At 35.5% G+C, this 15144-nt stretch overlaps 2 protein-coding genes across 6 annotated transcripts in view; one reads left to right on the forward strand and one right to left on the reverse strand.

The window, feature by feature from the left end:
- Positions 1-15144, reverse strand: part of LOC122138691 (cell adhesion molecule 2-like) — a 405589-nt gene that overhangs the window by 110416 nt on the left and 280029 nt on the right. The window lies entirely within an intron of this gene.
- LOC122138694 (C-type lectin domain family 4 member E-like) lies at positions 7881-9007 on the forward strand. Its single transcript, XM_042732504.1, has 4 exons — positions 7881-8051; positions 8216-8343; positions 8452-8558; positions 8664-9007. The coding sequence occupies exons 1-4, from the start codon at positions 8006-8008 to the stop codon at positions 8809-8811; spliced, it is 429 nt and encodes a 142-aa protein (XP_042588438.1). The 5' UTR covers positions 7881-8005; the 3' UTR covers positions 8812-9007.

The raw sequence follows: 15144 nt of genomic DNA on the forward strand, positions 1-15144 counted from the left end.
CAGCATGGCGTGCTTTTTCTTAGCGTCCCTTTCCATAATGACTCATAAATTTGTCACTTCGTCACAGAGATCAGCTAATATCAAAGATTAAAAATCTGACCAATGACAGAAAACAGCTAAAAATGAGGGATTAATGTTTGTGGTAAAGGACTTGTTTTTTGTGGTAATTGTTTGTCTGTAGTGTAAATTGTTTGTCTTTTGTGTTCACAGTAAGTCTTGTAAATTCACAGAAAGAAAATTAATTGGATACAGCAGACAAGCATGATGGTGTTGGGTTGATGAGTGTAAATGGGAGTAAAACAGCTGAACTGCTTGTGTTAACAGTTGGATGGACTGCTATCAATCCAGTTTATACTACATGTCCAATGAGACGAAAAGCTGGACTGAGAGCGGAAGATACTGTACAGAGAGAGGAGCAGATATGATCATCAAAAACAAAAGAGAGGAACATGTGAGTGAAAGATTTTAGTTTTATGTGCATTTATAGTTTTTAGCAGCTAAATGAGAGATGGTCAGATGAAATGTGTTTATTGTCTGTTTATGATATAAATGTGTGGTTTTTTAACCTGATCAGGATTTAGTTATGAAAATGTCTGATGGTAATATACTCAATATTGGTGTGACTGACATTGATGCAGAAGGCAGATGGAAATGGGTTGACGGCAGCACACTGACCTCTGGGTGAGAAATCACTGAACTGAACTGAGTATTATGTAATAAATGATTCTCACAGTCAGTATCATATCACACAGAAAGCAGCACTGAACATCTAATGCTGATCTGTACTTTCAGTTTAGGGGACTCTGGAGAGCCAAATGGATACAGAAGAGAGAACTGTGTTCTGATTGTGAATCATGACCCAAGGTGGCCTACTTTATTTAGGTGGCATGATGTTGAATGTAATAGAGATTTTCAGTGGATCTGTGAAAAGAGGTTTTCACAACTCACACTGCCATATAGGAATATCACATATATTTTGGACAGTTTTAAAGTTCAACAGTATACAAAGTGTTTGTAATAATTGATCATTATCTAAAATGGTCTTTCTCAAACTTCTCAATTCATCACAGGTTTGGTTTGTAAGCATTTTTCAAAGGTTTAAAGTTAATGAGACTTTAAGTCTTTTGTGAAGAAAATTTGCCTGTTGATGTTTTTTAATGCTTTTTGTTTTGTTGTTATTCTGCAATAATCTAACTTTAATAAAATAAAATAATCTGTTTTGACATTAGTATTCATAATTCTAAAATTATTTTCTACATTTTATCAGTCATTAAACCTAAGAGAACCTTAAAAAACACAAATGGAAAATTATTTAGTAACCAAAAACTATTACACAAAACAGAACTGTCTTATATTTAAAATCAAACTCATTCATAGGAAGAAAATAAAATCAAATAAAATGTTATATTACCAGGAAAATCTTTTTAACTCCAAAACTGGCTTCATTTTAATTTTAGTGAGAAGGACTGACCACATATGCCTATAGTTCATCCCATTTCAGCAGTGGACCCGTTTCTTTGGCTTGCCGGGTCTCTTACCCTTTACCAGCAAATGATTGATGAAAAAAATCACTAGACACAGAAGTCACTATAGACTGAACAGCCAATAAGAACTCCTTTGTTGTTAAAGAAAAGTTTAGAATAATTATTTATTTATTTTTGTTTGTGCCAGAGTGTGTGTTTATTGAGATTTGCGATAATTATGTCTCTATTTTTTTAAAATTAAAAATGAAACACCCAAAACTTCATATAGGGCATCATAATGAAGACAAACTATATGTTTATATTCGTGAAATTCCGGACGTCTGATGGCGTCGTGTGATGACGTGTGCCATTAATCGATCTATGCACTATAACATGTAAAACAGGAACATGAAAGGAATATTCTAAAAGCAACTCATGTAAACACCATAATCATAATATTGGCTTTTTAGAATAAGGCAAATAATTAGATTACTGATGTCCATGTAAACATACTCAGTGATGATGTCCAGTGGCGGAGCTAGAGTTTTATACATTGGGTGGCCAAGGCTAATTCAGGAGGTCCATAGGCCATGACAGAAAAATCAGTGTATAACTCCAACCTGGCATAAAAAAGCATGAATAAATCCTACGATTACTTCACATTATCCCACATTAGCTATACATTCCTACCATAACTTATTTCTCTTACTTCTATCATCTCATTAACCAGTGGTTGGAGCAGAATATCTAACATTAACTTGTAGTCTACAGTCAAGTTTGTAAATGTTGTTCAGGAAACCTAAAACTTCAATTACTTCAAAAAGGGCTTACAACTTTTAAGTTCAGCCTGGAGTGAGAATTTCAGGAATAATTAACAAGCCTGCGATTACTACTAGTCAAATGCGGCAATGCGGCAAACGGTTGTGAGCCGCGCCTCACCTCAAGAAACTAATCATCTAGCTGTGAGGGCTCAGTTCTGGGCAGTGTGTGTACCTTCAGCCCGATACTCGCGGCTGCCCGGACAAGCATGGCCATCAACTCCGGGTCAAATTCGGCAGTGGCGACAACACCCGAGGGGGGCAGCCCTGATGAATCTTAATCCTCAGAGGACAATAGCCCATCCCCTGATGCTGCGATCAACATCTGATCCTCTGGTGGCGCACCGAATAAAATGCTGGGACCGTCACGAGCCGGGCCAGCGAAATCACTTGGGAGCCGCATGGGACATTCACTGCGGGAGGAGTGAAAGGTCCGTGGGGACAGGCCTGGCGGAGAAGCTCTCACTGTGAACCTCAGATCTCCCAGAGCTCCAGCCGGCGGTCCTCTGCTCGTGACAGAGAAACCAGGATTGGTAGAGACAGAGGGTGCCACTCCGTTCCCCTTGAAGAGACGCATGAGTCATCCAACAACGAAGCTTCACCATAATGGATGCCCAGACACTAAAGACAACAATTGTGTCCATCAACAAGGGACAGGTAACGAGCGCAACCAAGAGAACACAGACAGAACTGCATCTTTAAAAAGACGCGAGCCGTCTGTGATGAGAAACTGCTATTTTAGTTGAAGGACCCAGGGGAATCACTGAATCAACAGGGATACCTCTTTTTGTGACGCCACGCCAACCAGGAACAGCTTATTTTCTTCCAGTCAGATCAGAAAGGTTTTGTGGACAAGAAATCATTCATGCACTTGGCTCCGAAGGAAAAATCTGAATGAGTGGATGCACCTATCGCCTATTTATACCCGTATGCATGGGGAGTGGCTCAGACATGCAAAATCCACTAACCAAATTTCATTAGTGTTTTCTCTTAACCTTTTCTGCAGTGAGTTATAAATATTCTAGCGGTCCCCCCAGAGTGAGTTTTTTTAAGGCGACCGTTATTTTAGAATGTTTCCCCTTAATGTTTCCATGGCGACCTGTCAGGCTTGTCACATGATAAACCACGGCCGCAATAACACTGTGTGACTGATGGATCGCTTTTATTTCGTTTTTCATTTTTTATTTAAAATATTCACAATTTTGCATACCATGTCATGAACAATCTGATATTCCGATTCACAAATATGTGTAAATTAGTGTTTTGCCCTTTAAAACCCTTTCTAAATTATCTTGATCGTGATCTGTAATGTGAGATAGGCGCATCCATGTTTGTTCACGCTGCAGTTCAGAGAGTCCTGTCAGTCAGATTTACAACACGTGAATTCATCAATTTCTCCCGAAATACAAGTGATAAGTGGCCGGTGAACTAGGTGAAGATTAGAGTGAACTCTATAGTTACTTAAAGTATCGATATGAATAAAACGCATCGGCAAATTAAATGTGAATGGATTGTTATTGATGCTTCTATATATATGTGTGTTTTGTTTTGGTTTTGCGTTAGTATTGTTTTATTAATTTATTATTGGTGGCTTTTTGTTTGATTTTGTAGAGTTTTTCAATGGATCTGTGAGAAGAAAACTTCACAGTTCATACTTCCATAAGAACAGCACACACCTTTTTGAGACAAGTTCAACAGTACAAACTGATTCTCATCTAAAGCAGCGTTTCTCAACCTTGTTCCTGGAGCACGTCTACAACTGCACATTTTGAATGTCTCTTTTTTCAGACACTCATATCATGTGCTTGATTTTCTTCTAATGTGCTGATGAGTTGAGTCAGGTGTGTTTCATTAGAAAGACATACAAAATGTTCAAAATGGGACTCCAGAAGTGTGCTTCATTTGACCAGAAATGGCTTGTGAGTGAACATCACAGAGCATTCTATTATATAAGTAAGATTCCAGGCTTCAGTTAATATTTGTACATTATTCAGTTATACATCACCAGTCATTGTGAATAAATCAAAGGTGTTAAAAAGTAGGGATTTATCCTAAGTATCGATATATTGATACTGACGCGAGTATCGAAAGTATCGATACTCAAACAAAAAATATTGATAATAAGGTGTGTTTTATTTACCAGTGATTTTGTTTATTTAACAAAATAATAATAATAATAATATTGTGTACAATATTCATTGAAATGGATGAATAACCTATGTTAGCGAATAATTGTGTAGGATAGAACTATTTGCCTGCTCATCTGAACACACACAAATGTTGCCTGACAGAACCAATCCATCACAGAGAGCGTTCACTCACTTCTCAGAATCAGAATCAGAATGAGCTTTATTGCCAGGTATGTTTTCACATACAAGGAATTTGTTTTCATGACAGAAGCTTCCGCAGTGCAACAGAATGACAGTGACAGAACAAAAACACAGATAATAAAATAATTAAAAAAAATATATAGAACAAGTAAGTAAGGAATAACAATATACAAATTGATAATTGTATATGCAGGTATATTATGTGCAAATTTGAAGTGTAGACTAAGTATGTGTGTTAGATAAATAAGTGTATGAGTGTATAAATAGTGTGTGTTCCACAGTTATTGTCAAGTGTTCATTAGATGGATTGCCTTGAGGGAAGAAACTGTTCCTGTGTCTGGTCATTCTGGTGCTCAGTGCTCTGTAGCGTCGACCAGATGGCAACAGTTCAGAGAGGTAGTGTGCTGGATGTGAGGGGTCCAGAGTGATTTTGCTAGCCCTTTTGCTCACTCTGGATGAGTACAGTTCTCGAAGGGAGGGTTGTACCAATGATTCGCTCAGCAGTCCGGACTACCCTCTGTAGTCTTCTGAGGTCAGATTTGGTAGCTGAGCTGAACCAGACAGTTATAAAAGTGCAGAGGATAGATTCAGTGATGGCGGAGTAGAACTGTTTCAGCAGCTCCTGTGGCAGGTTGAACTTCCTCAGCTGGCGAAGGAAGTACAACCTCTTTCACAATGGGCCTTTTTCACAATGGAGTCAATGTGAATGTCCCACTTTAGGTCCTAAGAGATTGTGGTGCCCAGGAACCTGAATGACTCCACTGGGGTGTTTTTCAAACCTGCAGTAGAACTCATTCAGATCATCTGCCAGTTGTTGATTCTCCACAGTGCTGAGGGATGGTGTCTTGTATTTGGTGATCTGCTTCAGACTTTTCCACACTGATGCTGAGTCGCTGGAAGTGAACTGAATCCATATTTTTTCAGTATAATTCCTATTTGCCACTCTGATCTCATTTTCCTGTGTATTTTGTCTGTTTATACAAGACATTGCCCCCTTCCTGTAAGCATCTTCTTTGGCCTGACGGAGCTATCTGAGTTTTGCAGTGAACCATGGGTTGTCATTGTTGTAAATTAGATGAGTCCTGGTAGGGATACAGATATCCTCACAGAAACTGATATATGATGTTATAGTCTCTGTGAGCTTGTCCAGATCAGTGGCAGCAGCTTCAAAAACACTCCAATCAGTGAGGTCAAAATAAGCTTGTAAATCCGTTAAAAATATAATATTGATAATTTTCTATTCTGTTAGAAACAGTGTCAGAATAAAAAGATTGCATTTTATGCATGCAACAGCCTGTCACCTTATGAAAATGAACCATGGTTTTACTAAAGTGAACATAGTTCAGTTGTAGTATTTGTATATTTGAATCATGTGTAAACAAAAAACATATTTGAACCATGTGTAAACAAAAAGATAACCTAATAAGCTGCAATTAAGGCGTATTGAATGTTAAAATGGTTTTAAACATAAAGTTAAGTTGTTATCATTACTCATTTTACTCTTCATAATTTAATAATTTAATATAATTCATAATTTAAAAGTTTAGTTCAGATGTATCGTATCGGTAACGATATCAACGATACTGCCTTGAAAAATATCGGTATTGTATCGAAAACAAAATAAGTGGTATCGCCCATCCCTATTAAAGATAATTATATATTATTATTTCATTCCAGGTTTGGTTTGTAAACTTTTTCCAAAGGAATTAAGTATGTGAGATGTAATTGTTGTCATAAATCATCATGATTACAGTTAAGTTAAGATGATCCAACATAAATACAGTACTTTACTAACACACATGCTTTACCTGATAAACATTAAAGGGTAAGTTGGCCAAAAATTTTAATTTTGAGTGGACCACTTTCAAGCATTTTAAACAAGCACGCAAACCTATTATAAAATGAAAGTGAACTGTTGCTTAAACTCTTTTGTAGAGAAAATTTGCTTGTTGATGTTTTGACAGCTTCTTGATTTACTGTTATTCTGTATAATTTAATTAATCTAAATATGGTATAAAAAAAATTAACATCTCTTTGTTTTCAATACACACATCTACTCATTCTTAAAAAAATTTACACACACACACACACACACACACACACACACGCACACGCTGCTTACAGTAGTTCACCTTTTAGTTCACGTTCAAGAGTGCACATCTTCATTCACATATTATTTCCAGGAGTGTTATCACAAGTTGCTCTCTCGCTGATATGATGATTTTCGAGTTAATTACTTAAAATGCAACTTAGCATCATTAAAAAAAAAGCTCCTGAAAAAAGCTTCCGTGTCAGGTTATATTTGAATGCTAAATTTTGAGTGGTTAAATTTACACTTAATGTAATTTAATGTAAATAGTAACTAATGTTTACAGTTTTGCAAATATCATTTCTCTTAGTAAAAGGCATAGCATGTTGGCATATCATTAATAAAATAAGCAACCTGATTAGATTGCTAAAAAAAAAAACAAACAGAAGAAAAAGTTGGAGAACTGATCCCTCTAGTTCCCCTGTATAGGTGCATATAGTTTTGTTTTAAATATATATTAAATATTTAAATCTCACCTGAGAAGCCTGACACATCAGGAAACCCTGATAGTTCATAATATTACTTTCAAATAAATTTACTTTAACTCGGCACCAAAAAAAAAAAAAAACATGCTTTATAAGTGTTTTAATTTGATTTATATTTGAACTGCACTAAGGACACTACAGAAACAGTTACTGACAGTAGCTCTGTTAAAAGTTTACCTCCTAGAAAATCATCAAATAACTCAGACTTCTTGAAGAACGTGAATTGCTAAAACCATAAACTGATCACTGCTCTGGACTGTTGATGTAGCAGCAACAAATATTTTTCCAGCAGCATCCACTGTCAGAATGTACAAACCCACTGTGTACTGCAGTGGGTTGAATTTCCTTTCTGTATAAATACTGGCCACACAAACACAGATGAGGAACACAACACAGTCCACTGCAGAAGAGAAACCAGTGTGAGTTTGTGAGCATCTTCAAGACACCAAAACGGTCTGAAAGTGTAAAAGAAAATATAGAAAAATGTACAGAGAAGATGGGGAAAGCACTGATAATATTTATGAAAATGATGTCACAAGAGAAGATTCAGCGAGATTTAAAAGATTTAATGCAAGAGGTACTGAGATTAATAATTCACTCAGTTTTTCATGCTTTCCACTGATGTGTGCTGTCTTAAGTGGATAAATAAAGAGAATAACAGCATGTTTGTTCTTAAGGAAATGATTCTGTGAGGATCAGAATCTACAGAGCAGCTGTAGTGTGTTTGGTTCTGCTGTGTGTTCTTCTGCTGACTGCAGTCATAGTGCTGTGTGTCATCTTCACTCAAGATAGACAACAGCTCATATCCAAGAATGAAATCATGAGCAGTGAAAGAGAGCAGCTAAGAAATGAACTTCTGACTCTTGGTAAAGTTTCTTTAAGTGTTTGCTATATAGCAGACATTGCTAAAACATGGAGTTAAAGATAGCTTTGAGCTGTGGTCTCAGTAACTTACACTAAACCATTTTTGAGTATACTATCTGTAAGTTACATCCAGGTGAGCTAACAGCTGAACTGGTTGTGTTTACAGATGAATGGATTTACTATCAATCCAGTTTTTACCACTTGTCCACTGAGAGGAAGAACTGGGACGACAGCAGACAAGACTGTCAGAAGAGAGGAGCAGATCTGATCATCATAAACAACAGAGAGGAAAATGTGAGTTTTGTGCACATTTGTGGTGTTTAGCTTCTAAATGAAAGATGCATATGGAATGTGTCTGTTGTCTGTTAATGATATAAAAGCATAATTGTTTCATATGCTCAGGAGTTTGTTATGAAAATTACTGATAAAAGAGAATTCTGGATTGGTCTGACTTACAAAGAAGTGGAGGCTAGCTGGAAATGGGTTGATAGCACCCACATGACCTCTGGGTGAGAAATCACTGAACTAATTATTATGTAATAATGACTCTCACAATCAGTATCATATCACACAGAAAGTAGCACTGAACATCTAATGATGATCTGTTGTTGCAGGTTCTGGGCATTTGGAGAGCATTCTGGACTAACAATAAAGAATTGTGTTGTGACAAGCTGGCCTTTTTTAGGGTGGCATGATGTTATATGTGATGATGCTTATCAATGGATCTGTGAGAAGAAGTTTCCCCGCCTTATATGGCCCTAGGAACATCATACAACTTTTACAAAGCTTTCATAATTAATGATTATTTTGTAAAGCAGGGGTGTCCAATCCTACTCCTGCAAAACAATCTTTGCAGGTGACTTTAGCTTCAAACCTAATTAAACACACCTGAACCAAGATTTTCAAGATTACAATAAATTTTCAGGCAATTGTGTTGAAATGAAACTCTGCATGATGGTGGTCCTCCATGAGCAGAAATCGACATCCCTGATCTAAAAAAATAAAATACTTTTTAAAATGTTAAATGAAAATCATTACTTACTCATCTTTATTTTATTTTTTTATTATTTTTTTTTCCATTATAAGTTTATACAATTCATTACAAGCTTCAAAAAAAAAAAAAAAAAAGAATGCAAAAATATCATATAATTATCCCATGTGTCTATATAGAGTATTGCCCAGTGAACTATTCCTTAGAGTCTTTTGCAGAGTTGAAGTTATGACAAATTTTTGTTTTATTGTTTTTTTTAATAGACTAACTTTAATATAATAAGCTGATATATATATATATATATATATATATATATATATATATATATATATATATATATATATATATATATATATATATATATATATTATATATATATATATGAGCTGATGTTATTTTTGACCATTCTCACATTATGTTTAGCACAAGTGGTAAGCTTTGGCCCAAATGTTATGGACAAAAGTTCCTTTATAAAATCAACCTCCTTAAAAACCACAAAATAATTCACACTGACAGAAGAGCATGTAAATGCAGCTGATGCTAAAACTGTTAACTATACACTGATCAACTCTCTGGACTTTGATGTTCATATTATTAAAATTAATGTATGCATTTGAACCTCATTTAAATTAACACAATCCACATTGTTGAAACAAATAATGTCCTTCTGCTGTAAGTTAAAGTTCCTATATGCATAAATATTTAAAACATTTTCACAAAAACAGTTCCTATATGCATAGTAAATACTGGCCACATAAACACAGATGTGGAGCAAAATACAGTCCACTCCAGGAGAAGTTACAGGTAATAATCACTGAAATACACTTTAAACAATATTAAAAACATTATGTGTATAATGTTCACAATGGATAACAACCTCTTTCTCAAAAAAAAAAGAAAAAAAGTGTGCATTATATAAAATATATTAAAAAATATATAAAAGTACAAAATATATTAACCATAAATGTGATTTTGTTTGTAAATTTGATAAAGAGATATTTTTTCTTTCATTTTTGACCCTCTTAAAAATCACTGAATAATTTGTACAGTGTTGGAAGAGCTCCTAAACCATCAACCAAAAAATAAGTCTTAATTTTTGATGTATTAGCAACAATCTGATCATTTCAAAAGCAATAAATGTTCCTAAACACCAACTAGCATCAAAATTATTAAGCCTCTGAAGACTTTATACAGATACTGAGTGAATCTATGATAATAAATGTATATGAGCCTTTTTTAAATGAACACAATCAATTTCTGAAACAAAGAAATAATTCTAGTGTCCTTCTGCAGTGAGATGAAGTTCATTACCTCATAAATACTTAAAACATTTCCACAAAAAAAAATAATAATAATAATAATTAAATAATACAAGAGGTAAATTTAGATAAGCGATAACAGATCATAAAGCAATGATAATGTAAAGCCACCCATTGGAATTTTCAGCTCAAAATACTCCACAGATCATTTATTATAACAGCTGGAAAATGTCATTTTTGGAGTGTGTCTAAAAAAAGAGCTGTTTTGGTGTGTATCACTTTAAATTCAAATTAGCTGCATATTCCCGCCCCATCTCCAGAAGAGGGCATAGCGTACGTCTCTCTGCATTGTATCTACAGCAATAAACAGCTGGTAGAAGCAACATGTCTGAGGGCAAGAGAACCAGTGTTCAGCTGTACATATGGGAAGCCAAATGCACTGAAAGTGGGATGAAACAGCGCAATGTTACAGAGTTTGCGGCGTGAACTAATCTCACCTGCGCAGCGCTAATCAGTTAAAATACTTTGATAACGTACGCACACAAACACGGTTAAAACATACACAAAGCAGTCTGGAGTGAAATGATTTGCGCAGACATAAACATATTTAGGTAGATTTTAAGGCACATTACCTTGAAAAATGAAGTAATCTGCTGCGTCCTCAGCAGCTCAGATGTTGGGAGAAAATGAAGACTCTTATGTTCAGTCTTACATTCAAACACAGAGCACCGGGATTGCTTACGAGACATTGTTGATGTTACAGCTGCTTGAGAGCAGAGAAAATGGAAGACACCAAACAATTGCTAAGGGTGGAAACTATAGCAATGCAGGGCTGTCAGTCAACCCCCGTGGCCCTCACATTGCATAGAGAATCAGAACAGCATGCCAAGTGAGACTGATTTGGTTTATAGGGGATTCATAATGAGGAGTGGGGGGATTTTTATTATAATAGGATGGTTGTGTACATACTGCCAACACACGTTTATGTCCAAATTTTGCATAAAAGGTGCCCTTTAATGTAGATATTTGGTTATTCTGAATATTATATCCTTACTTTCAGTTATTCAGCCATCGGGGACCCAATGGCGCAATTGAGTCTCACATTGAGCATACATGGATCTCACGATCACAAACTCACCAGTCTGATTTTAATCAGAGGGTGTAGGTTGACAAATACCTTTAAGTCTGCCGCCTACTGCTTGCATTTGACAAAAAGTGTAGTTTATTTACTCTTTTCCACTACAACTTGCTAAATCAATGATAGACAGAAATCAAAATATTACAGATGAAGGGCCTACTGCTCCATTCATCCAGGCGCCTTTAGTTTGACCTACCCTGGCCATAAATTTGAGGAAAAATCTGCCTCCACATGATCTACTAGCCATAATGATTTCAGGAGAGTTCATAATCAGTCAAATAGAAATTGTATTTATCAGGTAAGAATGTATCATGCCAATTACATAATTAATAAATTAGAGGCCAACTGACCCTTCGCAAAAACCCGCCCTCCTTAGTTACTGTTGTTATGTCTGACAAGCCATGGTGCTCTCACACCACACATCATGTTCTCACGCAGTGAAAAATGCATCGCAGAGCAAAAAGGACACTGACAACATGCCGACAGACAAGACAGAGCAAGTTACTTCTGGTAAGAGAAAGTCTCAGCTTTCAAATTTTGTCATTTTTTAAAAAAAAGTAAACAATACCATTTTGTGGCTCTTTAATGTGTCATGACAGATTGCTGTAGCGTTTCAGTTCAAGTGGCACTTGAACCAGCCATCTTTTTTTTATATTTACTTAAAGCACAAAATAAACACAAATAAACATCAGAGCATGTTTTATTTCAACTGCAGAAAGACGTCAATACACACAACTTTTCAAGTTTAAGTCCACTGAAGTTGATCTTTACTCTCCTGTCTGAATTCTTTGTTGGATAAAATGGCAGATTCAGTGTTATTATGGGTCAGATCGCCTGTCAGTCAAACTCTTTGCAAAGGGTCAGTTCAGAAAGGATAAGACAATGTGTATGGGTTTCATGTAGTGTCTATTCTGCCCTACAAAGGCAAAAGACCTAGAGTGTGAAACTGAGAAAAATGACTTTAAAGTTTTTTACTTGTCCAGCCAAATTAATTATAGGTATGACACTTAAATGTAACAATTAGATGTTTTAGTAATGAAAATTATCTACATTAAAATTTTGTGAGCTCAAACTTGATTTTTACCTCTATTTTGAAGTTAATGTACTCTGCCTTTGCATTGTCTGCAAAACGTGAGAAGTCACAGCATGGCAAAAGGCAGTAACTTCCTTATTATTTGTATTTGTTTGGTTGTTAATATTTATTTAATTGTTAGTTACACGTATGTATGATATACTATGCAATACCCGTATAAGGCTATTGCATAGTAATGCAACTGTAGCCTATTATTATTATTAGACTGTTTTGTTTGTTTATAGCATTATTTTTTTTAGTTAAAAATGTGAGTGGTTGTTGTGGATGTGTGTTTATTTTATGTGTTCATTTTCGTTAAAGAATGCTAGACACAGCATAATTGCTTTTATATTGACTTGTATGAAATAGCCCAACCTAAAAGAATGACTTGTGGATTACGCCAGCAAGCATAAATAATGCTCAAAATGCTTGTGGATTAAACATCTCCGATGACGTTCATCGCCATGGATTGATTTTATCGGGTTACAAGAAAAGGTAGAATATGGATTCAATTACGAACTGTTGATAGGCTACTGATTTTATGATTGATCATGCTAGCTATGGCATTCGAGTCCACACGCGATCTATAGAAGTGACAGCCTGGTGAATAATCTGCATTACAAAAAGAAAAAAAAAAATCTTTATTCTCGATTACGTATTGCTGCTAAGGTATCTAGTCTTTACAGTGCTTTGTGATATGGAGCTGTTTGGTAGATCGCGATCTATCTAATTCGTTTGTCTAGACCGTAATTAAAATGCGGCAGACTTTAACACCGTATAACTCCAAACCGGCACCGTAACTTCATTTTGACGTGCAGTTAAACAAAGGCAGAACGGCGTAACTCATTTTGAGCGTTCCAAAAAAAAAAAGTGAAAGAGCCGTAACTGGTGTTATACGATGCTCTGCCTTGGTTTCTCTTGGGCTTTTCAAAGTTACGGTTGAGGCAACCCATTATTTTCTCGGAAAAACAACGAAATTGACTCAAGATACTTATACACATGATAAAGGATGTTTTGAATGTCTCAAAGATATCAATAACTAATTTTCGACAAAAATCCAAGTTACAGTCTTTTGCCTTTGCACGGGAGTATAGTTAATTTCCACCCCTACATCTTCACAAAAAGTTTTTTTTTATTTTTTATTTTTTATTTAATGTAATTATGTCTTCCACGATAACTCATGTTTTAATAATGACTTGGTTACAGGAGGAAATTTGGAGCCAAATTTTCCAACCTTCCAGAAATGGAAAACATTTGGAAAACATTTGGAATAATCAAAGAGTGGGAGGTTCCTGGTTTAATTATTAAACTTCTGACAGAACAAACCCCTCTGTGACATTCTGAGGTGACCTGAACTTCCTGTACATATTAATGCTTGAAATATTTCCACATATCAGGACACACATCAGGAATATAATAAGGTCTGCCTCAGAAATGCTTCTATTGTTAATTTCTTGTTATCTTTATTTGTTAGTTGGTATAGTCTACATTTAGGTTATGTTTAAGAACTGTCACTTCTCTTCACTGGAACTATTTGAAGTGAATAAAGGTATGGCTCAGAAAATGGACACAACAAAGAGACAAAGGAAAACAGATGATATCTATGAAAATGTTGATGCTATAAGAGGCGAAATCACAATGGAGATAGAAGACTTGAATTTAATGATAATCTAGCCGTCTAGCTGACAAATGAAAGGGATGAATTAATAGCCAAGAACGACAACCTGATTAAACAAAGAGACCAGTTAAACTGGGAGATAAACTAAATGTTCAAAAGTCTTATTATAAATTATAGTAAAACAAGAACAAAAACATGTTTTAGAGTATACATTTTATATAGTTAATTTTGTCTTCACAGATGGATGGATTTACCATGAATTCAGTTATTACTACATTTCCTCTGAGAAGAAGAGCTGGACTGAGAGCAGAAGTTATTGTCAGATAGAGGAGGAGATCTGATCATCCGAGACAACAGAGAGGAACAAGTGAGTGAAAGATACTGTCCATGTGTGTGTGTGTGTGTCTGGATGAGTGATGAAATACCTCTATTGTCAGTTTACAATAGAAATGTGTTATTGTTTAATCTTCTAAGGAATTTGTTAAGACCATTTCTGGTGGTGCTGATGTCTGGATTGGTCTGACTGAAATTGATGTGGAGGGCATTTGGAAATGGGTTGATGGCAGCACACTGACCTCTGGGTGAGAAATCACTGAACTGAACTGATTAGTATCTAATAAATGATTCTCACAGTCAGTGTCATATCACACAGACACATCTAATGGTGTTCTGTTGATGCAGGTTCTGGTGGCCTGTAGAGCTAAATGGACAAAGAAGAGAGAACTGTGCTCTAAATAATCTATCAAGATGGGCTGATTATCCATGTAATGATGCTTTTAAATGGGTCTGTGAGAAGAGCGTTTTACTTTATTTTACATTAAATATTTATTAGAGAAAAATTGGTTGCTAATATTTGGGTAGTTTGGGTCTTTGTTTTATCGTGATTGCATAATGAATCAGTTTGTAAATACAAATACAATATCTTTGTTTGGAATATTGTAAATCCTAACACTGAACTTATCAGTATTTGGTTGCTAATCCCCATTTACAGAATCGTTACACACCCGTATAAACTGA

The sequence above is a fragment of the Cyprinus carpio genome, chromosome B10, assembly GCF_018340385.1.
Source record: "Cyprinus carpio isolate SPL01 chromosome B10, ASM1834038v1, whole genome shotgun sequence".
NCBI lineage: Eukaryota > Metazoa > Chordata > Actinopteri > Cypriniformes > Cyprinidae > Cyprinus > Cyprinus carpio.